At 56.7% G+C, this 24766-nt stretch overlaps 10 protein-coding genes across 10 annotated transcripts; 4 read left to right on the plus strand and 6 right to left on the minus strand.

Annotated features, from left to right (window-relative positions):
• Positions 1-339: 339 nt before the first annotated feature.
• IWZ02DRAFT_385899 (uncharacterized protein) lies at positions 340-1485 on the minus strand (the record flags this gene model as incomplete). Its single annotated transcript, XM_066765435.1, has 1 exon — positions 340-1485. The coding sequence occupies one exon, from the start codon at positions 1483-1485 to the stop codon at positions 340-342; it is 1146 nt and encodes a 381-aa protein (XP_066618375.1).
• An 891-nt stretch (positions 1486-2376) lies between these two features.
• On the minus strand, positions 2377-4395 carry IWZ02DRAFT_385728 (fungal-specific transcription factor domain-containing protein; the record flags this gene model as incomplete). The annotated part of the gene is made up of 2 exons (XM_066765422.1): positions 2377-4238; positions 4296-4395. The coding sequence occupies 2 exons, from the start codon at positions 4393-4395 to the stop codon at positions 2377-2379; spliced, it is 1962 nt and encodes a 653-aa protein (XP_066618376.1).
• A 2804-nt stretch (positions 4396-7199) lies between these two features.
• Positions 7200-10384, plus strand: IWZ02DRAFT_101129 (SAM and PH domain-containing protein). The gene is made up of 3 exons (XM_066761242.1): positions 7200-7560; positions 7621-7812; positions 7860-10384. The coding sequence occupies exons 1-3, from the start codon at positions 7558-7560 to the stop codon at positions 10158-10160; spliced, it is 2496 nt and encodes an 831-aa protein (XP_066618377.1). The 5' UTR covers positions 7200-7557; the 3' UTR covers positions 10161-10384.
• Positions 10385-12747: 2363 nt separating this feature from the next.
• IWZ02DRAFT_101211 (cell division control protein Cdc6) lies at positions 12748-15226 on the plus strand. The gene is made up of 2 exons (XM_066761243.1): positions 12748-12898; positions 12961-15226. The coding sequence occupies exons 1-2, from the start codon at positions 12847-12849 to the stop codon at positions 14958-14960; spliced, it is 2052 nt and encodes a 683-aa protein (XP_066618378.1). The 5' UTR covers positions 12748-12846; the 3' UTR covers positions 14961-15226.
• A 124-nt stretch (positions 15227-15350) lies between these two features.
• On the minus strand, positions 15351-17019 carry IWZ02DRAFT_463033 (mitochondrial 37S ribosomal protein mS42). Its single transcript, XM_066768318.1, has 4 exons — positions 16946-17019; positions 16702-16888; positions 16503-16630; positions 15351-16436 (listed from the first exon to the last, which is right to left on the minus strand). The coding sequence occupies exons 1-4, from the start codon at positions 17003-17005 to the stop codon at positions 15807-15809; spliced, it is 1005 nt and encodes a 334-aa protein (XP_066618379.1). The 5' UTR covers positions 17006-17019; the 3' UTR covers positions 15351-15806.
• Positions 17020-17639: 620 nt separating this feature from the next.
• Positions 17640-19044, plus strand: IWZ02DRAFT_436901 (uncharacterized protein; the record flags this gene model as incomplete). The annotated part of the gene is made up of 2 exons (XM_066766575.1): positions 17640-18949; positions 18972-19044. 2 exons carry the CDS (start codon positions 17640-17642, stop codon positions 19042-19044), a joined length of 1383 nt encoding a protein of 460 aa, XP_066618380.1.
• A 345-nt stretch (positions 19045-19389) lies between these two features.
• On the minus strand, positions 19390-20671 carry IWZ02DRAFT_463036 (dehydrase and lipid transport-domain-containing protein). The gene has a single exon (XM_066768319.1). The coding sequence runs from the start codon at positions 20389-20391 to the stop codon at positions 19582-19584; it is 810 nt and encodes a 269-aa protein (XP_066618381.1). The 5' UTR covers positions 20392-20671; the 3' UTR covers positions 19390-19581.
• A 91-nt stretch (positions 20672-20762) lies between these two features.
• On the plus strand, positions 20763-22040 carry IWZ02DRAFT_385875 (S-adenosyl-L-methionine-dependent methyltransferase; the record flags this gene model as incomplete). Its single annotated transcript, XM_066765433.1, has 2 exons — positions 20763-21710; positions 21804-22040. The coding sequence occupies 2 exons, from the start codon at positions 20763-20765 to the stop codon at positions 22038-22040; spliced, it is 1185 nt and encodes a 394-aa protein (XP_066618382.1).
• A 938-nt stretch (positions 22041-22978) lies between these two features.
• IWZ02DRAFT_362761 (uncharacterized protein) lies at positions 22979-23389 on the minus strand (the record flags this gene model as incomplete). The annotated part of the gene is made up of 2 exons (XM_066764341.1): positions 22979-23246; positions 23292-23389. Coding segments are annotated over 2 exons (366 nt in total), but the record flags the coding sequence as incomplete, so codon positions are not given.
• Positions 23390-23407: 18 nt separating this feature from the next.
• IWZ02DRAFT_101228 (uncharacterized protein) lies at positions 23408-24187 on the minus strand. The gene is made up of 2 exons (XM_066761244.1): positions 23733-24187; positions 23408-23680 (listed from the first exon to the last, which is right to left on the minus strand). The coding sequence occupies exons 1-2, from the start codon at positions 24030-24032 to the stop codon at positions 23576-23578; spliced, it is 405 nt and encodes a 134-aa protein (XP_066618384.1). The 5' UTR covers positions 24033-24187; the 3' UTR covers positions 23408-23575.
• Positions 24188-24766: the final 579 nt, after the last annotated feature.

A 24766-nucleotide genomic window follows, 5' to 3' on the forward strand; every position in this document is an offset into this window, starting at 1 on the left:
GGCTGACCTGGGCTGGGTGCGAGCGCTAAAGGGGGTCCGTGCGTGTCCACGAACCGGCGTAGCGCCGACCTGGGACTGCCGTGTGTGCCGTGGGTGGGCTGGGTAGGTGTCATGGACATGTGAGGGGTGAGAGTAGGGTGAGGGGTAAGGGGAACGAAATCATGGCTGCAATTGCACACAGGCATGAATTGCTGTGTTGAATTTCCATTGATAATCAAGAAACAAGCCTGGCAGGACTTTGCTACTGTCCAAAGAATGGCATGGTATATCGAGCGCCCTTTCCCCAACGCCTCCTGTATGTACATTCCGAGTCCCAATTCCGCTCTTCGCATCTACTACCTACGATGCTGTTTCTGTCTTTTGCGAGTACTTGAGCGTGTCGCTGGCTGCGAATGAAAATGGGCTCTTGGTCATTTCCGGGCTACGCGGACTTATGGGCATTGCGAACAAGTCGTCCTCTTTTTCATCGTCTGTCTTGCTGGATGAAGCCATTGGCGCAAAGCCTCCGGTGAATGCGTCCAGCGAAGCCATTCCAGACGATTGCTGCTGCGCGATTGCGGCCGGCGGCGGGACCGCTGTCGCCACCCGCCGAGGTGGCTGTGATTGTGACTGTGTCGTCGTCGTTGGACGTGTCTGCGTGAATTCTATCGTGCCCAGCGCTGCTGGAGCTTCGCCCTTGAAGGCTGAAAAGGACGAGACAGCGACGTCAGAGCTTTCCGGAGACAGAGGGTTTGTCGTCGTCGTCGTCGTTGCTGCCGCCGCCGCCGCCGCCGCCAATTCCTGCTCGCTTGTTCCAATCTTGAGACCCTTGAGCTTTTCCATCAGCCGGCCCCCTCCGGGAGACCGCGGACTGCTCGGGCTCAGAGTGGCGAGGTTGTCGGTCTTGATCTCGCTGATGCTAGGCCGCGATGACACGCCAAAGTTTTGCTCGATCCATTCCTGCTCTTGCATGGCCATGGCAAACCCGATGCCTTCGACGTTGTTCTGAGACTCGGTGTCGATTTCCTTTTGCAGGGCTTGCAACCGACGCTTGGCCCAGATTGTGTGCAACACGCCCTTCTTCCCAGCCTGCCGTGCTGACGCTCCCAATTCGGGCGGGAAGATGGCGGGCAGCGAGTTTGTCTGCCAGGTGACGACGGGTTTCGAAGCGTCCGCAGGGCGATGGGTCAAGCGCACGGCCGGCGGAACAGCAACTCCGGGGGGCAGGAGAAAGTAGAGGCGGTTGACTTCGCTCGAGGTTTGGTCGTCAGCAGGCAGAACGGTCGATTTGCCTTCCCACGAAATGTGCCAGTCTCCGCGGACGTTTCGGGTGTTGTCGTCGTCCTCCCACTCGACCATGAGGATCTTGGTGCCTTCCTGGCCATGGCCGGCCTCGAACTCGAAACGGGCGATGGCGTTGGAATTGGAGAGGCTCGGCGACTCGACCTCGTCCTTGGTTTGGCCGTCGGTGGCGGAGGTGGTGTCGACCGGGTCAAAGGCTCGCATCGTCGTCGTCGTCGTCATGGTGCGAGAGAATGCAGCACGCGCAGGTATGCGAGAGCTTAACTTTGGGACTACCGATATATAGCGGTCGCAGAAGAGGTTCTTGTCAGGCGACGTAGTTAAGTGCCTCGACAGGCGTACAGGCTGTAAGCAGGACGAATCACAGATGCCATGGTCTCCTATGTGAGCTTGTCGGCCGGCGGTCCGCTCGACGTCTTGGGCTGTCGATCTAAATTTGGAACCAGTCTGACGCTTGGCACGCAGCCCGCAGCGCACACCACACCGCCGACTGCACTCTCTGAACTGATTTGCTTGCTTGCTTTCTTTCCATTGCTGAGCTCCAGCTCCGGAGCGCCATGCCGCCTGGCTTGTTGGGCCGCCCCGTCCGTAGATAGTCTCTGTACTATACACGATGCGAGCGAAATTGCCCATTTCTCCCGGTCCACCGCCTGCCCTGCCATCGTCTCCCATCGCAAAGGGGGCCCAATCGGCAACCTGCCACTGCTCCAGGAAATCCCATCCATGCCATCAACGTCATGATAAATCATTCGAGAAGGAAGCTCGGAGCATGATCGACGCGGTTTTTGTTCATGTCCAAAATGTCTCCTCGCCTCAAACACCGTCGTCCCCGCAGGGACATGTGCCATCTAGAACGCCAGAAAGAAGAGATGAAAAAAGAGAATGACGGGGAGATGAGAAAATTACAAACGTGGGTATATAGCATGTCCGATTATGTGCAAAAAATAAAAAAAAAATAAAAAAAGGAATCAAACTTTGCCGTTGTCCAGGTATCAAGGGGGGGGGGGTTTCGGCCGTCTCGTCGTCGAAGCTTTGACGCCAATCTTCCGCGGAGGAGCGACCAGAGACCAGGATGACAGGAGAAGGACAAGGCTTCTAGATCAACAAGAAGTCCCAGCCCTTTTGCTGCATCACGTCCCGCCAGTGGACGTTCTCCTCGTCACCCTTTGCGAGATTGGCGTCGTTAATGGTCCAAACGTCCTTGAGGAGCTCATTCATCCGGCCAAATGAACCGAATTCTGCTTGCTCGCCCATGAGCCCGGCGCGTTCGGCGAACATGGCCCGGAAGCCTGACCCTTCAAGCGAGTGCGAGCCCGCAATGAGGAGGGGCCACACCAGGGACTTGTCAAGGCCGTCGGCACCATCAGGAATGAAGCCCATGACTGTCGTCAGCTCCTCGACCAGATTAATCACCAAGGGCTGCCGCCTGTTGAAGCCGGGAACCATGCTGCAGAGCATGATGCGCGCAGCAATGCGAAACAGCGCCGTCATGTTGTGACGCAGCTGCTTCGGCTTGATGGCGCCAGAAGACGAGTAGCAGCTGCCAATGGGCCCGGCATTTTGTTCAGTCAGCGTGATTTGCTTTCCGACTAACGTGATGTGCGAGCAAAGCGTGCTGTCATCCATGCCTAGCTTGATGGACTCGAGACAGGCAATCTCCGAGATCAAGTACATGATTTGGTCTTCGCATCCCATGAGCTCGGCAAGGCCGGTTGAAGCACCAGCCAGCATCTTTTGGCGATAGGCGTCCGCAAGCACTGGCGATCTTCCGAGAATCGTCGCACCGAGAATGTCAATCCACGCAGCGAGGGTGATGTTGAATGGAATCTGTGCGTTGGGCTTGCCGTTCAAGGCAACAAGCGAGTTGGCCAGGTCCAGGCGATTAATCACATCCGACGCACCCTCAAAGTGGTGGTGCCAGGGAATGGGGTCTTGCAGCCCATCGTTTGGCAGGCCCACAGAACATTGGAAGAGGATCATTCCCAGCTGCGACTCGAGAATTTGAGCGGGCTCCGTGCCTGCCACCATGGCGTCGCAGAGCTCCTTGATGGTCTTCATGCGGTGGTCCAAGACGGACTCGATCATCTTTTGCTCTTCATCACTGTCCTGGGCACACCGAGTGGACACCATGTGCTGCGCTGCGAGACTCAGACAGCAGTGGAGAAATGACTTGTTCGACTCGAGAGCGGGGAAAATCATCTCTGCCCGAGCCGAGCCGTACTGAGTCACCTCGAGGACGGGGAAGATTTGCGGCACTACCTTGTCGATGAAATGGTTCAGCAGAGGCTGATCGCATTCGTCGACTTGGATGATGGCCTGGTATGAAGGCACTGCCGAGCCATGCGGGAGTTCCAAGAAATTAAAGTCCAAAGGCTCCTCGAAAAGTTCTTCTTGTTGCTCGAAGAAGTCTTGGTGGACCCAGCTCTCTGGGGCCATCGATCCTCCAACAGAGGGTGGTTGGAAAGCACTGAAGCTGGAAATGGTCGAGTCGCGTCTGGTGGGGATGTCATTGATAAAGGTCTGGCACTCGGTCTTGATGTCAACTTCATATGGGGCGAAACCAGGATAAGGCGGGCAAGCAGGCTCGTAAGGTGGCAGCGACATGTTCATGCCGTACATTTGAGGCGGCGACATGTGGTTAAAGTCGGAGAGTTGAGAGTCAACGGAAGCGGCTCTCGTCTTGGACACCGAGTCGGAGAAGCCATCCGAGGTGGGAACCGAGTTGCACAAGCTAGGAGGGGTGTTTGCGTTGATGGGTACAGCGTTGTACGTCTTTTCGGTGAGCTTGGTGCGCTTGATGATGTTCTTGATCTTCTCCTTCTGGGCGAGACGTTCTCCTTGGTCGCTCCACCACATGGGCCTCTTGTACTGGCACTGAAGGCCAAGATTCTTGCAAGCTTTACAGCCAGGCTTGACTTCGTCACACTTTTTTCTCCGCAGACGGCAAGTGAAGCATCCTGGATAGCAATGGTGAGTGACTCGAGTGAAGAAGTCATGTGAGGGGGATAGCTTACCAGTCCTCGACCTCTTGTGGGATCTGTTGGAGGATTTCTTGGCCCCGGCTTGCGCCGAGGTTGCTGGAGTGGACGAGGTTGAAGTGGTTGCTCCGGCCATGGTTGAGGCGTATTTGGAGGAAGACCGAGCAGCGGTGACGGAAGACATGGGGGGGCCGGAAGCACTGAGGGGGTGTTTATATCAAGACGATAAACAGCGCGACGATGCGCAAATACGCTAATGCACAGCGGGAGGGATCCGTAAGGGACAGTATGGGGGGGGGGGGGGGGGGGGGGGGTTCTATTAAAGTAATGATGGTAAAGCCAAAGTCTGACCCGCGGACTTTGGTGGGGGAAGGGGGGGATAAACGAGCAGAGAAAGAGGGCAAATTAATTGCAGTCTGGCTGTCCAAGGTTGCCAGAGGAGGAGTGGGCTCGTAGCTTATATGGCCAAAAGGCTGCTAATAGCGACAAATCTATTCTTAGTCGGTGGGCCTGGGGTGCTGGTGGTGGAGGGCGAGGTGCGGCAGCAATTGGCCGTGGGGCGTGTGGATGGTTGCTCATCACAGCGAGCCGGGATGCATGCATGCATGCAGTGATGAGTGCACGCTTTGGCTAGCCAATATCTGGCCCCCGCTGGATGTTATCGACAGGCGATCTCTGACCCGGGGCAGATCAGGCCTGGTAGGGACAGGCAGGGGGCGGAAGAAGAGCGAAATACGGCGTAGTCGAGCCGTGAAGCTGCCTGTTTGGGAGGGCATGCTGTGACGGTCATGCTACCCGGTTGGCCGATGGCGGACGCATGAGTGCTGAGGGGATTCACGGCATGACTGGCGCAGAGACGTCACGGCTCAAGCAGGAAGGCGTGTTTTTCTTCAGTACGACGTCGGGGGGGGGGGGAGGCCTGAGAGAGGTGAGCCAGAGGTTCGAGAGGTCATGGAGCACAAGCAGCGGGTGGACGAGTGAGTGTAACCTTGCAACGAGTTCGGCCGTGGAGGTGGATCCGGCAGGATGAGGCGAGGTGGAGTTGGGGGGAGGAGGAGGAGGAGGACGAGGACGAGGAGGAGGAGGAAGACGAGGAGGAGGCTGGAGCAAGTGGGCCTCGTCGACCAGAGCAGTGGTAAACCAATCCATTGATGTCGTCGAGAGGGACCAGTGACTGGACTCAAGCTGGAGACCCCTGCACCCGCCAATGGCGCAACCAAGACCAGGACCATCAACGGCTGCTACTGCTGCGGGACACATTGCCACTAAGCCCTGTTGGATGCGCCCCTAATTAGCTCACACCAAAATAGCCACTTTGGACGTTTCGCTGCTAATGCTCTTCTGCCCGCTGATTGGCTGCTGTGCAAATTCCCATGTGTGGCCGGCTGACCTCTCGTCGACGACCAAACACGTCCCCACCTGATTGTTCTCTCTCGCCATTGGTCTCCCACCCCAATTCAATTCCATCCTCCCTCCCATCCCATCCTATCCCATCCGATCCCATTGTTTCCGTGCCGTGTCCAACCTCGACCTCGTCTCCTCTTCCTCCTCCTCCTCCTCCTCCTCCTCCCCACGCCCGTTGGTGCCGACAATGTCTTCCAGGTACCATGAAAAAAATTTCATGTATTCGGCTTCGGAGCCCATGCGTCCCGGCCTGCGTCATGCCCTGGCAGTTGAGTGATTCAACGTGGGTCCAGAGAGACAAGTCAATCTCCGCTGCAGCTACCCCGAACCATTGCTTTTTTGCCAACGCCAACGCCAACCCCCTCCCTCCATCCTGCCTGCTGCCGTGGCATGATGCCATGTTCGAGCCAAGCATGCGCAGCACACGAGCGAACTGACTGACTGGATTCACCTCCACGTCGACCATGTACCATGGCGCACGGCAGCTGTGCCAGACCCAGAATGCGTGCTTCTCTGCCTCCCGAACAATGCTCGCCGCGTTGCACCAGACCCCTCCGCATCGCGCCCTCAGTCATGTGAGGAGAGGGAGAGGTGCCGTCTGGTGGCCTGCTCGAGGCCGCCCGGCCTCAAGGGCAGACGTGCACGCTGCAGCAAAGGAGCGGTCTGCTCGGCATCGACCCGACCAGCTGGTCAACCTGCAAGAACACGCTCGTGGGGAGGGAAAAAGGAGTCCAAGTCGTCACCGCGGGAATTGCTGCAGTGACACGAGGAGCGAGATTCGACAACGTTGAGGTTGCTGTGGCTTGCGGCAGCGAATCTGTAATGCTTTTGGCCTCCGCGTCGGGGACTCGGCTGCGCGTGGGTGCATGCATTGGGGGAATTGGACCTTGCTGCGCTATTGTATGCCAACTCCGCTTTGCTACAGGTACGGATGGGGACCTTCGCTCGTCACTCAACCCGCAACGCGATTCTCGCCTGCCCCTGTGCCTCAGTCTTGCTTTTGCCCCGGTTCTTGGGAGCGGATGGAGGTGATTGCTGCTCTCGCTCGCTTGGGCGATGATCACGCCTGGAGCTTTGACGCGCAAGAGGCCAGCGATGCTCAGCATTGACGGCGGGAAGCTGGAGAGATCACCGCCCGAGCTTGGACGGATCTGCCGCCATTGTCGACCGCATTCCATTGTCACTGCATTCCACTGAGCGATTCAGCAGGTACCAGGCCACACCGACTAGTGTGCGCGGCCCACGTTGTCTTCAATTGCCTCCTGGGTCAGTCGGTCGGTGCCTGAGGGCGGCCTCTCTGCGGTATGTCGGGTGATACGACGACAGAGCGCACACTGCATGTATGTACATTTACAGTGTCTGTACCTCAGTCCCCGTCGGCACCGTGACACAAGGGGCGCAAATGGCACAAAACGGCAAAGCCGTGGCTTGTCGGGCTGCACGTTGGTCGAGTTTGTGGTGCCGAAGCGAGCTTATCTCGCGCCCTTATGGCGGCCTGCAGCAACTCGACGGCGAATGAGGCACGCCGTCCGGGATGCTCGAATGGCTGCCCTATGTAAGCGCCGACGAGACGGGCCAAATGCACGCGTGCATGCCAGGTAGTCGTGCGGATTGGACTGCGACCTGCTCTCGACAGATGCTACCGTGAGGACTCTGTTACCAATTCATGCTGGTGCTGGCGGCCATCGCACACCGCGTCCCCTCTGTCTGCCCTTCGTTTTCGTATGCTAAAAGTCGCGCATCGCGCTGCTCGCCCGGGGCGCCGCTTGTTGCTTCGTCTCCCCCTCGCCCTTGTAGATCGGCGCTGACGACTGTGCCTCTTTGAAAATTCCTGTCCTGAGCCTCGAGTCTTGACACCTGCGCCGTGGCGCCCCATCCTTCATGCTGACTGGCCATGGTAAGTCACGGGAATTTATCGTCTGCACCTGTGCCTCCCCCTGACGTGAGCATAATGCAGGAGGTACAAACACCCATAACGCCCTTGGAGCCTGGCGTTGAAATGTTCCAACGCGGAAAACTGCAACCTTTTTTCGCCATGCGTTCAGACAAACCACGACCCGTCTCGGAAGCGACCGAGATTTTCGATACCGAATTCGAGGATGACTCGAGCGAGTTTGAAGAAGACTCGCAAAAATATGGCTACGAATCGGCAAGTCTCGTTCTGCAGTATCATTACACAAGACTAACGCCGAGCAGAGCGAGAGCAGAAAGAGCCAAACCACAATATCGACATATGATGAAGTGCCCACGCCGCACTCGCATCGACAAACATACTTTGAACTGTCACAACAAGATAGCAAAACGGTAGAAGGCCCAAGGGGACCACACCTTTTTCGCTCTTCACTGTCTTCGGCAGAGTTCAATTACGAATATGCTCTCCAAATGTCTCCATTGTTGCCGCGAAGCTCGATGCCCCGGGCCGAGACTGCTTTCCGAACAGAGCCATCTTTCCGTTCAGAGACTGCGTTTCGCACAATGCCGGCTCAGCAAGCTTCCTTTTCTTCCTCCTGCGATCCTTGGGCCGCAGAGGAGCCCGAAGAAGAAGAAGGAGACCCCAACGATGTGCGATTCTGGAGCGCGCAGCAGGTCGTGTCTTGGATGTACACCTTGGGGTTTGAAGAGTCCATTGTCGAAAAATTCGAAAAGCATGACATTACGGGCGCTGTCCTGCTCGACATGCAATTCGAAGACTTGAAGGAGCTCGAAATCTCGTCGTTCGGAAAGAGACATCAGCTGTGGAACCACATTGACGCGCTTCGCGGCAACAAGGGCCGCATCAGTCCTGTTCCCACACCCTTTCAAGATGCCGACCGCCCCTGCACTGGCCTTACCAGGTTCAGAAGTACGAGAGAAAGGACGGGCAATCTTGAAAGGTCAAGGTCGCGCGCCCATCGCAACGATTGCGACGACAATGACGGCGCCATGACCCCAGTCTCCCCAGGTGGTCAAAAGAGACGCAAAGGTCGAAAGCATCGACAAGCTAGCGACGATGTCATTACCCCTGCCGAGTCCGTTTCGATTGTCGCAATAGAACAGCTCCTTCCAAAGCCCCACAAGTGTGCCAAAGGAGAACGTTGTCACAAGTGGCGCAAGCAGCAGAGGCTGTTCCAACGCATTCAAGAAGAGCACGGTTTCCCAATTTCCCCCGAGAAAGGAGGTCAAATCTTTATCGCAGGCGACCCTGGCAATGCTGGGACCGCAAACAAGGTGGTGGACAACGTCTACCGCCCGCAGTCCGATGCTCTTCCTTCAGTCGTTGCATCCTCTGATCTGATGGGCCCTGGCCAGCTGCCCGACATTTCATATCCCCTCCAAGAAGCGGCTCTCCGCGGTGTGCAGTCTCGCGATCCTCAGGAGAATGTCAAGCAGTTCCTCAACTTCCAACACGTCGAGCCGCCGCACATGCAGCAATTTCCCGAAGAGCAGCCCACCACTCCTCCATACGAAATGTTCCCACCGCTTCACTTCCCCGAGCAGTCGGCTGGCCCGCACGCCAACTTGAAGAACCTCCCCAGACTGAACATTCCCCGTTCCGCGTCTGCTCATCAGCCATGTGCGCAACCCCAACAGATGCACCCGGCCGAGTACGTTGCCATGTCTCCGTGCCGCTCCGCCACCAACGCCTCGCCTGGAATTTACAGGTTTGGCACGCCGGCGTCCGAGATGGACGTGCCCGTGACTGCCATCCAGGTTGGACCGATCCAGCGAGACGTGAGCCAGTCGGTGCCGCCGAGCATGCAGTTCCGCGACCCCGTGCAGCGTTCAGCATCGCGGCCGGTCGACTGGCGAAGACCATCGTACACGCTGCCAGTGGTTAATGAAGGCGAAGTGCTGAGTCCCAAGTCCGAAGACTCGGTCACGCTGCATGACAGCGCGTCGGGGCGAACAGCCGTGGCCAGCAACCACAAGCCGTCGATTGACTCGTCGGCCGACTCGATCAAGGACTTCAAGGCCCATCTGTTGGCTCAGGCGCAGGCACAGGGCCAGGGCAACAGTCTGCCGGGCGTCAACCACGCAGGGTGGATGAAGAAGCGCCGCACCAAGCTGCTCCGGCACGAGTGGCTAGAGCACCACTTCCGGCTCACTGGCACGCGGTTGGCCATGCACGCCAACGAGCTGCCAGATACGCGGGCGCTCGACACGATCGACGTCGACGAGTACGCCGTGGGGTGCTCGAGCCTGGCATCCAACAAGCTGGCCGCCAAGCTCAAGGGCCTCAAGCTGTCGTCGTCATCGTCCAAGAGCAACGGCGACGGCTCGTCGTCAACGGCGCCCAACAACGCCGCCTTTACCTTTCAGCTGGTACCGACGGGTCCCAGTGGCGAGGGCGAACGCAGCAGCGTCATGCGCAAGGCCGTCGCCGGCGGCAAGACGCACCACTTTGCCGTCAAGACGCGTGACGAGCGGATCGATTGGATGAGGGAGCTCATGCTGGCAAAGGCGCTCAAGGCCAAGGGCGAGGGGTACGAGGTCGAGGTCAATGGCAACGCCATCTGAGCCAAGCGCCGCCGCTCCGTCTATCTGGGACCGTGGCTGGGAATCATTATCATCATCGTTATCGACATTCGTCGTAACCGCCCACCCAAATCCTTCATCTCTATCTTCCTTTTGCTCGCCCCCCGGTCGATTTCTGACACCGATACGTCTTCCTTCGTCTCTTCATCACGCTCTCCACTCTTCACATCACGATCGCGCCTCCAAATACGTCCACGCTATCGAATTTGTGCATCGATATTCCTTTCCATCCATTCGTCTTGCACCAATGCCTTTCTCCTCTTGTTTCTGCAAGCAGATTCGCGCGTCTGCCGGGACGGCTGCTCTATACCCTCTTAGTTAGCATGAGAACTTCCTCTTTTCATGTTTCCTTTTCCACATCCCGGTTTCCATCGTCCAATGAATTAACGAAATACGACTCACCACCCAACCCAACCGTGCACTACCCAATATGACGACAGCTACGACCTCAATACTAGTACTCCAACTCTTATCTCATCTATTTGTTCCTCTGCTCTCAACGGCTGGCCACCAATGCCAACCCATCAATCATATGATACGTTGTTTTTCCTCTGCTTTCTCTTACTCTTCTTCTACAGCGCAGAACAGGACAGGACAGGACAGGACGGATGGGACGGGACCACCAAGCAGGGCAGCTAGCACAATGAACCAACGGAAGACCAAAATGGGAGCATCATTCGTCCCTCATCCGGACGGGGGGGCGCGTTGATATTGATTCTGTCGTTTCCTCTTCCTTTCCGTCCCCGTCTCCTCTTTCACCTTTCTCTTCTCAATTTTCCTTCTCACTCTCTATTTCTCGCCAGAGTAAAGTAGACGACGCGCGGAGAGGAGAGGAAAGAGGGCGGACGCACCGCTCACAGTGCTTTGGGACGAGAAGAGTATTTGCGCTGGTTGTTGACAGTCTTCGATGTGATGTTGATTACCTATCCACCAATTCCGTACGTAGAAACACAGACAGCATGGCTCTTGGCAGGAGGAAATGCGGAAAAATTCGATACTCATGATGAATTGACTTGCGTGCTCGTTCTTTTTCCAAAATAAGTCTCTTGATTGCCTGACTAACCAGGTACCATGGGGAGATGGACAGCCTGCCCCCGCCCACTTGATTGGCTCCCTCCACGCGCCAAGTGAACAACCAACCAACCAAACGAGCAGGCAAGCCAGTGGATACACAGCGCAGGACCCACGCACGGCCCGCTCAGTACCGACAGGGTGACATGGAGCGAGCGAGCCAGCCAGCCAAAAGAAGCGAGACGAGGCGAGACGAGGCGAGGCGAGAGGCGCGTGATGCCATGCCGGCAGTGGCACGGCAGTCTGGCTGGCAACGTGACTAGGCGAGAAAGGGAGGAAGGAGTCCAACGAGCGGAAGTCCGGCGCAGTCTAGCCCCGCGGCGGCCGCTCGCCCCGCAGGCGGCTAATGGTGCCGTGCTTTTGTGTCTGGCTCCCGGCGCGCGGCTGGGGGGATTTTTTGGGTTATTGTCGTCCGAACTTGTCTGAACTGATGGACGGATAGACGGATAGGCGGCGGCACTGTGTAGATCTGGCTCTGCAGCTTTGTGGTATGTCTTTGCGAAAAGGAGAAAAGATTTCTCGGGTTCTGCGCTGGTCAGGTCAGGTAAGTTGCGCTGTGCTTGACAGCGAACCTGGACACCTCTTGCCAGGTACCTGACTAGCACCTACATAGATGGGTTCGGCGTGACCAACAATGTTCCGCGGACGGTGGACCGCTGCTTGATTGCGGCACAGCGAGAAGGCGAGCAGGACATGAACAGGAACGGACGGGGAAGGCAAGTAATCAATGGCAAAGGCTAACTAGCAAGGGGTCAGAAGAAATGAGAAGCGACTGGCCAGCAATCGGCGCACGTGAAGGAAAGAAAAAAAAGCCCCGACAGTCCGGTTTTGGATATGTGCTTCGCCACGACGACGTTTGCGTCCTGCTGGTTTGGGGGGTTGGGCACCATGATGACGATTTTTGGTTGGTAGCGTGCCCTGACGTGGTGGGTCTGGAGGAAGTGAGCAACAACAGGGCCAGGCCAGGGTTTCGGCAACGGACGCGGAGATGACGACTCGATTTGGTGGAGACTGGACCAGACCAGGCAGTCTTTCGAGGTGCTCACGATTGACAGCCGTGATGAACAGACGGGCAAGGTGGTCCACTTTCGTTGGACGTGGGGTTGGTGGATTAGGGCTCGGGACCACTGAGCTGAGGCTGGGGACGACGGCGGGAGTTGTGGGTCGGGCGCCCTGAGGATGTGCCGAGATGGCTGATGATCAGGCGAGGACAGCAAATACTTCCTTTTCAGCTAATTTGGGCAGGTTGTGCTGCGGGCGCGTAGCCTGCAACTTTGGTTGGACTCGGCGACCGACGGGAAGTTGTGACTGCCAGGAGCCAAGAGCCAATAGCCAAGAGCCAAGAGCGGAAGCAGCAGCGGAAGCGGAAGCGGAAGCGGAAGCGGAAGCGGAAGCACTCTACGCGCCTGCTCGAGCGCGACGCGTCCCGGTCGCGTTGGTGACGGGACGGGAATCCCGGCAGCTCTTCCTTCATTCATCCCACCGCAGCTTCCTCACTCTCCACTCCTCCTTCCACACCTCTCACCCCACCAACTCAACACCAACCAACTTCCTAATCTGCCACCGTCGTAGCTACTGCTTCTAGACGCGACGCACCATGGTATCCTCGGTCCTAGGGAAGCGCACCCGCTCCTCGCCGCGGTCAGCAGGTAAGCTTTGCAGCGCTGGTTTTTCTCGAGCAAACACGCGTCGCGACTAACACTTTGAGCAGCAGAGAAGGAAGCTCACGCACCACAGCCCAACGTGCGCACCACACGGCGCTCGCAATTCGTTATTTTCGACACCAACGAAAAGGAGAACCCTTTCGTGACCCCCAAAAAGCTGAATGCCGTCGCTCGCCAGGCCGTGCAAGTAAAAGATGAAAGCGACGACGTGAAGCCCGCAAAGCGGACGCGCTCGACCACCACAACGCCCGCAAAGCATGGTGCCCCGGATACTAGGGTTGCGTTGTCGCCCGCAAAAATCAATGCGCATTTCAAGGAGTCCAAGTCGAGGTCCGCCAGCACGGACATCAAAAAGCAGACCGTGACTCCCTCGACGCCTCGCCATCGCGACGCCCTCGCCAACAAGGTCGCCGTTACTCCTCGCCACCGCGTGCTTGTTGCCGGAAAGCCGTTGACGCCGCGTACGCCGCGCACACCAACCACTCCTAAATCCTCAGCGCCGACTGTGTACAATGAGGCTCGACAGCTCTTTATCCGCGGATCTCAGCCGGGCCGATTGATTGGTCGCGATGAGGAAAGAAGCGAACTGCGAGATTTTGTTTCAAAGCGCGCCTTGTCCAAGTCATCTGGCTGTCTGTACATTTCTGGGCCGCCTGGAACCGGCAAAAGCGCCCTCGTGAACGAGATTGGCCAAGAATTGGAGGCCGATGCAGATGTCAAGCGCGCTTACATCAACTGCATGAGCGTCAAAAGCGCCAATGATCTCTATCTCAAGCTCCTGGAGGAAATTGGCGAGGATGACGAGGTTCTCGAGGGCGCGGAGAAGGATACGCTGCAGGAAATTTTGTTTCGTCGCGACACCTCGTACGTGTTTAGTCTGGACGAAGTCGACTACCTCCTGGAGCTGGATCTGGAGCTTCTGTACAATGTCTTCGAGTGGTCGATGCAGCCAAAGTCGAGCCTTGTGCTGCTGGGCATTGCCAATGCCCTGGACTTTACCGACCGCTTTCTCCCGCGCCTCAAGTCTCGAGGACTCAAACCGCGTCTCCTTCCATTCATGCCCTATACCGCTGCTCAAATCGGCTCGGTGATTACATCGAAGCTCAAAAGCCTCATGCCCTCGGCCACGACAGCACCGGCTGATTATGTGCCATTCATACACCCCACGGCCATTATGTTCCTCTCCAAAAAGGTTGCAGCACAAACAGGCGACCTGCGCAAAGCCTTTGACATTTGCCGGCGCGTCATCGACATGATTGAAAGCGAAACCCGCGACAAGCACGTCAAAGCTGCGTCCGACAACATTTCTTCCGAGACGGCCAGCCCGTGCAAGACTCCACTCATCGAAAACATCAACCTCTCGTCTCCGCCAAACCGCTCGCCCGCAAAATCACTCCACCAAGCCAACATGTCGCTCTCCGCCTTGACGCCAGCGACAGCGCCGCGCGCCACCATTGCACACATGGCGCGCGTGACGGCCGCCGTCTTCAGCAATGGCACCAACCAGCGCCTCAAGGCGCTTAACCTGCAGCAAAAAGCAGTTCTTTGCGCACTCGCCGCGCTCGAGACGTCACTGCGCGACAAAGCCGCCTTCGCAGCGTCAACCGGCGACGCCGCCACGACGCCCTCCAAACACGCAACGGCCGTCGCGGCGCCTACCGTCAAGCACGTCTACACGGCATATGCCGCGCTCTGCCGGCATGACAACCTGCTCGCGCCCCTCACATCAACCGAGTTCGCCGACGTCCTGGGCAGCCTAGAAACGCTGTCCCTCGTCACGCCCGTCGAGGCGTCGGGCAAGGCGTCATCGTCGGCCAACGGCGGCGGCGGCGGCGGCAGCAGCTCCTTCAGCTTTGCGGCGCCGGGCACGCCCAGCCGTCGTGGGCGCGGCGGCAGAGGCGGCGGCGGCTTCAGCGTCGGCACCGTTGTCGAGGAGCGCCGTGTCGCTGGCTGCGTTGCCCCGAGGGAGTTGAGGGAGGCGGTGGCGGCGGGAGGACCTGGTGCGGGCGTTTTGATGCGCTTGCTTGAGGGCGAGGCGTTGGTTTAGTGGATGTTCGGCAGACGTACAGTCCAGTCCATACATAAGCCTTGTTCAGTTCAGCATTGTACCTACCTACTTTCCTTCGTTCCCTTCCCTGACGCTGCTTTTGCTTTGGCATAGCATCTGGATTCGATTCAGCTCGGTTTGATTAGATATCTAGACAGGAGGCAGCGTGTTTTGCACTCACGTTCTGTACATTTCCACTTTCTCTGCAAGCCTTCTTCATTCCTTCCTTCCGCTTCCTGACCTTCTTTCCAGCATCGAGCGCGGCGGCATGTTGCACCATCCAGACATGGCACACACACGCTCTCTCTCTCACTCCCTTTTCTGTAGAATGGTAGCGTAGCGTAGCATAGCGTGGCGTCACACTGGCGAAAAGAAAGAAAGAAAGAAAGAATGATGAAAGCGCGATTCGATCTTCATCAGTATATTTGCAATGTGAGATGAGATAAGATGCCGTCTGTCTGTTCGCGGAGAATCATTGGATCCAACCAGCTACCAGCCAGACTGTCTAGCTGCTATAACACAGACCTCCAAGATGCGGGTTGATTGCTTTTACATTCTCTCTTCTTTCATGGTCTTTTTGAGATGCTGCTCACCAAGTCGGAGGGGAGGCAGCAGCGGTGACGAACGGGTCTACGTCTGCATCCATCCGTCTGTGTTTTCTTCCCCCCATCTCACATACATGTTCTCCGAACAGCTCACGTACTTTTCACCACCAGCCGCATCGTATTTTACAGATTGAGAAGTGGAAAATGCCATGGCCCTCGCCGCAAAATAATTCTTTCCAACCCCGCTCGGCGTGCCTGCCAGCCTTCCTGCCCGCCTGGTCAACTCGAACAAGTTCACTCCCTAATTCCGGAGCGCGGCGTTCTGTTGTGAAGAGGTGGTTGGAAACCAGTCCTGAGCAGAGCCCGTCTGGATCTTGGGCATCAGTTCAGCAACTTGATGCCAGTTGACGTGCTCCCACCACTGCGCGAGGAATCTTGCCTTGCCGGCCATGCCGTGCGTCGGCAGCCAGGCATGCTCCCACGTGCTGACGCACAGGACGGGCGTGATGTCCGCGCCGCCGGGGGAGCGCGTGGCCTGCTTCTTGCCCTCGACGCTGTACTTACCCATGAAGCCAACGTCGTTTTGCGGCGTCGTGTGCTGCTGCTGGCCGCTGGGGACCTGGGCCGCCTGGGCCTCTTTCGCTGCGGCCGTCACGTCGGCGGAGCTGTCGATGTTCTCGGTCGCCATGTTGACCGACTGCCGGCGCCAGTGCGCGTCCGAAAGGGGCGAGCCCGCCAGATACGTTGCCAGGATCTTCCACTCGGGCGGGCGCCCGTTGCTCTGCTTGTGCCAGACGAGCCAGACGTAGCCTGGGCCGAACATGTGGAAGGCCGTGGCCAGCATTTCTCGCCGCAAGCCGTCGACGCTGCCAAAGGATTTGGTGATGCTATTGTTGAGTTCTTCGGGGACTTCGACTTTGGGAGTAGGGCTCTGGGGAGAGAAGAAGGTCAGCCTGCCTGACATGCGGGCCTGCTTATCCTGTGGATTTGGACGTACAAGATTCTTGAAGAAGAAGTGGTTGTTGAACATGGTCGAGGCGAAGTTGAAGATGGCCGCGTCGCTCGGGTTGCGCGCGGCCAGGATGATGATGGCCTGAGCTTCCTGGTTGTCGAATTGTGCCTTGCCTTGTGCGATTGATTGTTATTATTCATGCTTCGCCAACCCTAATGTTGCAACATCCGCGCGTAGGCCGTACCTGTTATCGCCTTGTTGAGCCGGTCCTTCAAATGTTGCATATTGTCCGTCCAGGCGATCTTGAAGCCCTCAGCCGACATGACTGCTCCGTTCTCACCAATGCCATTCTCGACGAATGTATCGTGGGTGTTCTCGATTTTGGGCGGGACGACCAAGGTGCGGCGCTGCGAGAGCCGCGAGGTGCGCTGCTGGAGCCAAGTTAGCAAACAGACTGGGACTTCAATTGGACGGCAGGTGAGGCTGACGGAGCATCGCGCAGCAGCACGCAGCGGCTGCTGTTGACGTGCAAATCGGGCGAGTATCATGGCTGGAGTGATGGTGACGGGGCGGGCTGCATGTGGAGCTGGAAATCTTGAGAATGATGCACCAAGCGGAGGGTCCGTGCGTCTGTCGTCGGCGACTGGACGGAGACGCGCTCGTCCAACCGACGACACAACTCTCTCGCTCCAGTTTCACACGCATGTCCCAGCGCCAAAGCAGAACCACCCGCCATGAAAGACTCATTGTCTTCAATGCCCGCGTCTGACGTCTGCCGGCCAGGTCATGCGCCTCGGCCGTCTCGCGCTGAGACTCTCTCGCCCGTTGACGCCTGCTGTCTTTCCCCATGAGGCTGCCAGCATGCGCTTCCTACGTGGTAGCCATGATCGAGTCAATGGTTTGTTTCTTTCTTTAAAATGACTCTGGTGATCCTGATGCTTGGTTTCTGCTGTATCCCCACGTCATTTGACCATCTGGATCCTTATTATATTGTACCCACTGCTTTGCTGCACTTAAGCGCCCATCACGTGGCGTCAACTTTACCGCTGGATCAACCACTACCTGTGCACACCTCTCGTACAAATTTTCAAAGGTCAACTCTCTTCTCTTGTGTTGTACTCTTCTTGCGTCTTCCCTCTCTTCGAGTCCTACCATCCCTTACCGCAGACGATCGACCATCGCATGGCGCCCTCCCCCAGTCTCCAGAAGCTATCGCTAGTCTGCTTGGCCTCTGCAACTGTCCCAGCAGCTAATGCACTCACCGTGGCCATTGGCGCGGCGTACCAAGTTGGACTACTCCGGCGGGCAGAGACGTGCGGTGGAGACAGTTCGCTTTCCCAGTGCGGAAGCAAATTCCCCGACAGCTTTTGCTGCCCGGCAAAGACACATTGTTTGGGCTTCCAGGATGATGAGGGATCCAGGGGAACATCGACAACGGTGATATGTTGTCCGGAGGGACAGGACTGCAACCTCATTCGGCCAATCACTTGCGACATTTCCCAGCAGAACGCGTCTCTGCACCCCTCCAATGCGGTTCACACAACCAACCTTACGGCTACCCTAACTGAGTGTGGCTCGAAATGCTGTCCCTTCGGTTACGAGTGCAATGACAACCAACTGTGCGCGATTGCAGACACCAGCTCGAGTTCATCAGGCCAAACCAGCTCAGCATCCGCCTCTGCTACCGCGACGGCCACCTTGTCTGTATCAAGTCCCAGTGGTACCACAAGTCGAATATCATCTGCAGCAGCATCTGCAACAGCATCTGCAACAGCGTCTGCCTCGGCAGCGCCCGCTCCGTCATCTTCAGGAAAGGAGGAGAAACATTCAAAGACGGGTGCCATAGCCGGAGGTGTGGTCGGTGGCGTTGCGGCCTTGGTTCTGTTGGTGCTTTTAGCCATTTGGTGTGCCAAAAGAAGAGGAACACCGAAGAAGCCTCGATACAGTGGAGACTTTGGACCAGTCTCGCGTACAGTCAGTGACCCCATCTATCATCCCCAGATGAGCTCCAGAACGGAGTTTCTGCGCCGCGACGCTGGCAGCTCGGGAAATGCAAGCATCGATCAGACGCTGCTTGGATCTCCTTTTTCTCCAAAGAGCAAGAGCCCCTTGAACCGCAACAACACAGTCACTTCCAACACATCCCATGCATATGGTTACACTCGGCCAAACCCATCGCCCAAGAAATCATACGGCAGTCTTCTCCGTGGACCAGGCGGCGGCATGGCGGCATCAAATCCAGGTCGAGCTGGCCAGGCACGTCATTATGCTCCAAGCGACATGCAAACGACCACTGCCAGCAACCCATTGACCATTGGCCTGGCCACCGACGACGGCTCCTCCGTATACACACCGACTCCATTACCTCGAAGCATGCGGATAAGCACCAAAGGCAAAGAGCCCGCGTATTCCAACACGACAGTTGGGCGCAAACCGCTCAACCCAACACGCATCCTGAACCCGACTGACGAGCAGCCGAGACATAATCCATCGTACTTCTCTGACCATCCAAAGGCGGGTTCGACAGAGACCATCGACGTGCTCATGCCGGGGAACGGCCACCTTGCTCCACCACCACGGTTTGTAGGGCGGTCTGGGTCAGGGGGTGACGGGCGGACCATGACGTCCGACACGACGTTTTCGGGCTTGATGGCGAATGCTGGGTTTGGGCGAAACTCGCAAGAAAACGTGCGCTCGGCCAGCCGAGAAGACGAGAGAGCGTGGGGCAAAGGCCAGCCGGGGAGCTCCTTTTTGTGAGCACCATTGCCGCTCGCTGGAAAACGATCTTTACAGTCCTTTTTGAAGCATTTTTAGCCAGGAGTTGGGGATATGGCATGTCTGGTCATGGACTGTCGTTTAACTGGCGTGTTTTCATTGTCTGGTACGATAGTTTTGAGAATCCTTTAATTTTTGGCACTTTTCTAGTATTTTTGTGTATTCTATCTAGTACGACATGTCAATTCGATGCCCGATATTTGCGCTGTTTGTTCATGGCAAGTGCAACGCCAACAGCCTTTGTTGCTGGTATCCCCCATCGCGATTCTATGCAACCATTTGACCTCTCGTCTAGCACCATGCTCCTCGCCCCTCTCAATTGAAGATGAACCATCGTCATGTTCCCTCTTCATGCGTCTAACTCGTTGTCTGCGTGGGATGGGCCCAGCAGCTTTGCGACCCTCTGCTCAAACGCCTCAATCATCAAGCCCGCCACCTTTGGCGTCACAGCTGCGCTCATGGCACTGTACAGCGGATTGGCAAACGCAAACTCAATCGACAGCGTGACTTTGGTCTGACTATTTGCAGCCTGTCGTTGCGCGGCCTCGGCACCCTCCAGCGCTTCCGACGAGGGCGTGACAGTCCAGCGGGTATTCAACGACGTCAGCAGCCTTGCCCCATCGCCCTGCTGCTGTCCCTTGACCTCACCCTTGGCCCCAGTCTCACCCACGGCCAGGTGGTGCCGAATCAAGTCCTTGTCGAGGGCAGTCTGCGAATCGCCGCTGACAGCCTCGACGATGCGCTCGGGAACGCAGTAGACGCGGCTCTGGAAGCTCTCGCTGATGCCCTGCCAGCCGACGACGAGGGTCGCCTGGTGCGGCCACTGCTTGCGCAGCACGGCGTCGGGGGCCGACCACTGCGTCACGGTGCTGGCGCTGCAGAAGGGCAGGAAAGAGCTGTAGGACGAGACGTCGGCAATGATGGCGTAGATGGGGCCCGGCGCGTACGGCAGCGTGCGCGTTGCGCTGTAGGTTTGCAGTGCCGGGGACGAGTTCGAGGCGCCGAAGGGGTTGAGGTCCGGGAGAAAGGTTCGCCGCGATTGTTGTGTTTGTCTTGGGCTTTGGATGTGTGGCACAATTATGCGAGTGTTGAGACGGTGCACGAGGATTGGGCGCAGCGCTGATTGCAGCAGCGGAGTGGATTTTTGGAGAACCTTCATGGTTTTCGAGACGCCGTCTTTTTGGTACCGTGGAAAAGACCAATTGAGCGGTAGAAAGGAGAGAGGCAGGGCCGTCAGCTATTCTTCATGTTGGTGTGGCAGTTGTTGAGAGAGGTGTGCAGCGAGAGCGGCCAATGGCAGAGGAGGGAATGAAAGTAGTTTTAATGATGCGCAAGCCGGAAATGTCGTGTTCGTATCGCGACTAGTGCAATCGATAAGGGCTGGAGATTTTCCAACTTCCCCGGACCCTGTTGATATTTCTCACTACCTCTCACTCAATCTACTCCCGAACCATGTCTGACGCCTCGGAGAAAGCCCAAGACGCGACGGGCAAGACGCCCCGCAGCCAGCTCTCCAAAGGCATGGAGCACATGCGCTACGCCGTCACCGTCGACCCATCAACCCAACAGCCCGCGACCTATGGCGTCCCGGGCTCGATCCAACCTGTCCGCAAGCCAGCGTCGGCACGCTCGCACGACCCGACCAACAACCAAAAGCGCAGCGACCCGTTCCAGTTCGGGTCGCGGTACCTGGAGGAAGGCGACGATATCTTCGAGTTCAACGCGTGGGACCACGTCGAGACGGACGACACGTACAAAGAGTTTGCGTCGCTGCAGTACGCGCACCAGCGCGAGCACCCCGTCTCCGACTACGACAAGACGCGCTTCAACAAGGACCCGGCCAAGTGGTGGAACCTGTTTTACAAGAACAACACCAACAACTTCTTCAAGAACCGTAAGTGGCTGTTTCAGGAGTTTCCCGTCCTCAAGGCCCTGACGACCGCCGATGCGAAGCCGGCGCTTGTTTTGGAGGTTGGTGCCGGCGCTGGAAATACTGCGTTTCCTGTCTTGCAGCTCAATGAGAATCCAAATTTCAATATTCATGCGTGCGACTTTTCAAAAAAGGCCGTCGAGGTCATTCGCAGCAACGAGGCGTACGACAACGGCAAGACCATCCAGGCCGATGTGTGGGACGTTGCAGGCGAAGGCGAACAGAGTACGCCGCCGGGAATCGAAGAGGGTAGCGTGGACCTGGTTATGATGATTTTCATCTTTTCCGCGCTGGCGCCGTCGCAGTGGGCGCAGGCGGTGCGAAACATTTACCGCGTGCTCAAGCCCGGCGGCAAGGTGTGTTTCCGCGACTACGGCCGGGGAGACTTGGCCCAAGTGCGATTCAAGAAGGGGAGATATCTGGAAGAGAACTTCTACGTCAGAGGCGACGGCACGCGAGTCTACTTTTTCGAAAAGGAGGAGCTGGAGAGGATATGGGGCGGCGGCCTCACAACTACCGCAGAGACATCCGAGGACCACCCCAATGGCGTCGAGGACAAGACAGACGACCAATCAACGACACTCGAAGATGTCGCGGCCAAGTTGGACTCGGTTGACCTCGACGAGACGGAAACCAGCAAGACAGACTATACCCACGAAGCCACAGCCGACGTCCCAACCTTTGAAATCGAGTCCATCGGCGTCGATCGCCGCATGCTGGTCAACCGCCAGCGTCGCCTGAAAATGTACCGCTGCTGGATGCAAGCCGTCTTTCGCAAGCCGGGCGGAGACCGCTCTGGAGAGGAAGAGGCGCAGGCACAACCAGAAAGTCAGACCGAGCCGTCAAATCAAGCGAAAGAGCAAAACGCAACATCGTGATTGTCATCTTGCGTCTCTTTCAAGAGAAAAAAAGAAAGAAAAAAAAAAAAAAAGAAAAGCTATTTGCAAGTTTCGGTGAACATGTAGATCGAAGATGGTGGGATTTGGTATTGCGTCGCATTGTGCATCTTGATATACCCCGTTTTTGAGACGAGAGCTGCTGCATTTGAAGAAGAGCATCGAACGCCTTGGACCTAGACGGTGATGAAGGGGCAAGCGTATGAAGACACCTCTTGTAGCCATATCCTGACATGGCATCATGGCGCTCGCTGCTTATGTGGGTCAACGACTGGAACGACCGCGGCTGTAGGTCTCTCGTCTAGGTCTCTCGTCTAGGTCTCTCGTCTGCATTTGGTTCTTCAGTGATTTATTTGGAGAGGGACTAGCGCCTACCCAGCCCGCACCGCAGAGTAGAGGAGAAGATGACGAGTCGACGTGGCTAGATAGGTACACCTAGAGCTCTTTCGGAGAATCGGGAATAGGGAAAGATGTGGTGAATGGGAGATTGGCGTCTCCGGAAACCTCTCTGTCGAGTCTTTTAATTTGTACAGTGTAGATTTCTTGTTCACCGTTTGAGTATATGTTGGATTCGGATTCTGTTCATTGCTCCCTATTTTCATGTATTCCCAAGATCCCTAAATCACTCACATCCTGCTTCGACGTGCATAAATTGTATCCATGTCATTCGCACTATTCCCGATCAGCAAATCCGCCCCTCACACTAATTCACACAGCAGCCTTCGCGCCCGTCTCAATTGGTAAAACAAGCCACACAGCGCCGCCCCAATCCAGACGGGCACGGCACTGGCAGCCGTCGTAAACGAGCCCACAACCGCAGCCACAAGGCCAAACAGACGAAACACACAGCCAGCGTCGCCCAACGCGGTGCCCCTGACCGGCGCAGCAAACGCCTCGGCCGTGTCTTCGAGGTCTTCTTCGATCTTGCGCAGGTGCGTCGGGCTGAGCCATGAGCGCTTGCTTCTGTAGACTGCCAGGCTCCGCACGGTCTTGACGACTTTGGCGTCGCGCCCTTGCGCCAGCAGGTACTTGGGCATTTCGTGCAGGTGGAAGCAGAAGCGGACGAGGCGGAGGAAGAGCGTTGTCGTGCCGAGCATCCACCGTGTGTATAACCAGCCCATGTTCATGATGTAGTGGCAGCGGCGCTCGGTGGCGTCGGCAGGCCATACAAAATGCGACATGAGCGGCCTGTGGGGTTAGCAGTGGCCAGATTGGATTCGGTGGACGGCCCACAAGGCAAATGCGGTGGTGAGAAATTTTCTAAGGGCCGAAAAGATGCTCCGCATGGTGAGCAGGTACTGGTGGGATGAGGGAAGAATCTCGATGAGAATTGCTCCCCTATTGACTGGTTTCCTCCAGCAGCAATGCCCATGAAGAACGAGATAACGCAGAGACCGGAGACGGCAGACATGCCAGCGCCAACAAGGCCAGCAAAGCCCATGATGACCAGCGTGAGGTTGAAGAGGTTCTTCCCCCATTAAATCGGTCATCATCGGTGGAACCAGGGCGCCAATTGTTCAGCCGACATACTGACTGACAGCCAAGTATGTGTTATGCTCAGCATAGAATGTGGCCTCGTGCTTGATTGCCGGTTGGATGAACTCAAAGGACGACATCCAGAACTGTTTGATATTCAGCAACTAAGGAGCATTCTCCCAAAACAGGTCGCCCTACACTGTCGAGAAACCATCCTAGCCCGGTGAAGAGAGTGAGGCACCATTGGTACCTGCCCATGCCAATATCCAGGAGCGCTCCATTAAGGAGCTGGACTTTGGCGTTGTAGACGGCATTTCCGCCGGGTAGGGCGGTCCCTGTTTCTATCCCCGAACCGTAAATGTTTCCGTATTGCTCATTCGGTCTCTCAACACTGGACGTCTCGACATGAGTGTCGGTCAAGACGCTCGCAGACCGTCCAATTTCTTCAATTTCTGGAACGGGATCTTCTCTCGGTCGAGGGTCTGCTTTCTCGGACATGGCGGAGTCTGAACAAGGCGTCTGGTGGTCGTAGGGAGCAGTCCGGGTAAGTGCCGTTTGGTCATGCGATTGATTCGAGGAAGAATTGGAGAGATTCTGAGCCAAAGACTTAATCTCTTATAGCTGATCTTACCTGTCCTTCTGCATCGCGCGAGGAAATCTTTTCCACGACTTGCGTGTGTACTGATGTCCGAGCTGCGGCGGTGGATAAACCCGAGATGTCCGCTCTCATGCCATACTCTTTTCTGAATGTTTCCCCATTGTAGATGCAGTTTTTCTCTGCAGAAAATGTCCAAACACTGTGCGTGGCCTATTCTTTCAGTCGAATTTGGTTCTCCGCCCGAGCCACGTCGTGCGGTGAGTCCATCTTGAAGCTGTGATTGGCGATAGTCGGGCGACCGTCGGACACCTCCGCGGTAAGACAAATTTGATTGCACTCAAGCTGAACATAATGATATCTTGTAACCATGTAAAATGTCGGGTAGATGTTCCTCTCACGATGTTGGAATCGGAGACGGTTTTGAGTGGTGGATTCGTGAAACGTCAACCATTCGTGAAATTTTTTTTTTCTGCTGTGATGTTACTTTTCCAGCATGTTTGAACTTGTTAGTTTAGGTCTCTGATGAGTACTTGAAAGTTTCAGGTCCGGGAAGACTCTGCTCTTGAAGACGGCCGTGTCAGTCGATCCAGCATTTTGGCCGATGACGCTTTCGCAACGTTGAAACAAACAAGTC

This window comes from Phyllosticta citriasiana (genome assembly GCF_038021145.1).
Source record: "Phyllosticta citriasiana strain CBS 120426 chromosome Unknown IWZ02scaffold_17, whole genome shotgun sequence".
Classification (NCBI taxonomy): Eukaryota; Fungi; Ascomycota; class Dothideomycetes; order Botryosphaeriales; family Phyllostictaceae; genus Phyllosticta; species Phyllosticta citriasiana.

Coding starts and splice junctions, on each gene's coding strand:
- IWZ02DRAFT_101129 (XM_066761242.1), top strand. Junction 7,813..7,859: donor AAAAATATGGCTACGAATCG/GCAAGTCTCGTT, acceptor AACGCCGAGCAG/AGCGAGAGCAGAAAGAGCCA.
- IWZ02DRAFT_101211 (XM_066761243.1), top strand. CDS start 12,847: ATGGTATCCTCGGTCCTAGGGAAGCGCACCCGCTCCTCGCCGCGGTCA. Junction 12,899..12,960: donor CTCCTCGCCGCGGTCAGCAG/GTAAGCTTTGCA, acceptor CACTTTGAGCAG/CAGAGAAGGAAGCTCACGCA.
- IWZ02DRAFT_463033 (XM_066768318.1), bottom strand. CDS start 17,005: ATGATACTCGCCCGATTTGCACGTCAACAGCAGCCGCTGCGTGCTGCT. Junction 16,631..16,701: donor GCTCAACAAGGCGATAACAG/GTACGGCCTACG, acceptor CAATCGCACAAG/GCAAGGCACAATTCGACAAC. Junction 16,437..16,502: donor ACTTCTTCTTCAAGAATCTT/GTACGTCCAAAT, acceptor TTCTCTCCCCAG/AGCCCTACTCCCAAAGTCGA.
- IWZ02DRAFT_463036 (XM_066768319.1), bottom strand. CDS start 20,391: ATGAAGGTTCTCCAAAAATCCACTCCGCTGCTGCAATCAGCGCTGCGC.
- IWZ02DRAFT_101228 (XM_066761244.1), bottom strand. CDS start 24,032: ATGTCCGAGAAAGCAGACCCTCGACCGAGAGAAGATCCCGTTCCAGAA. Junction 23,681..23,732: donor TAGGATGGTTTCTCGACAGT/GTAGGGCGACCT, acceptor AATATCAAACAG/TTCTGGATGTCGTCCTTTGA.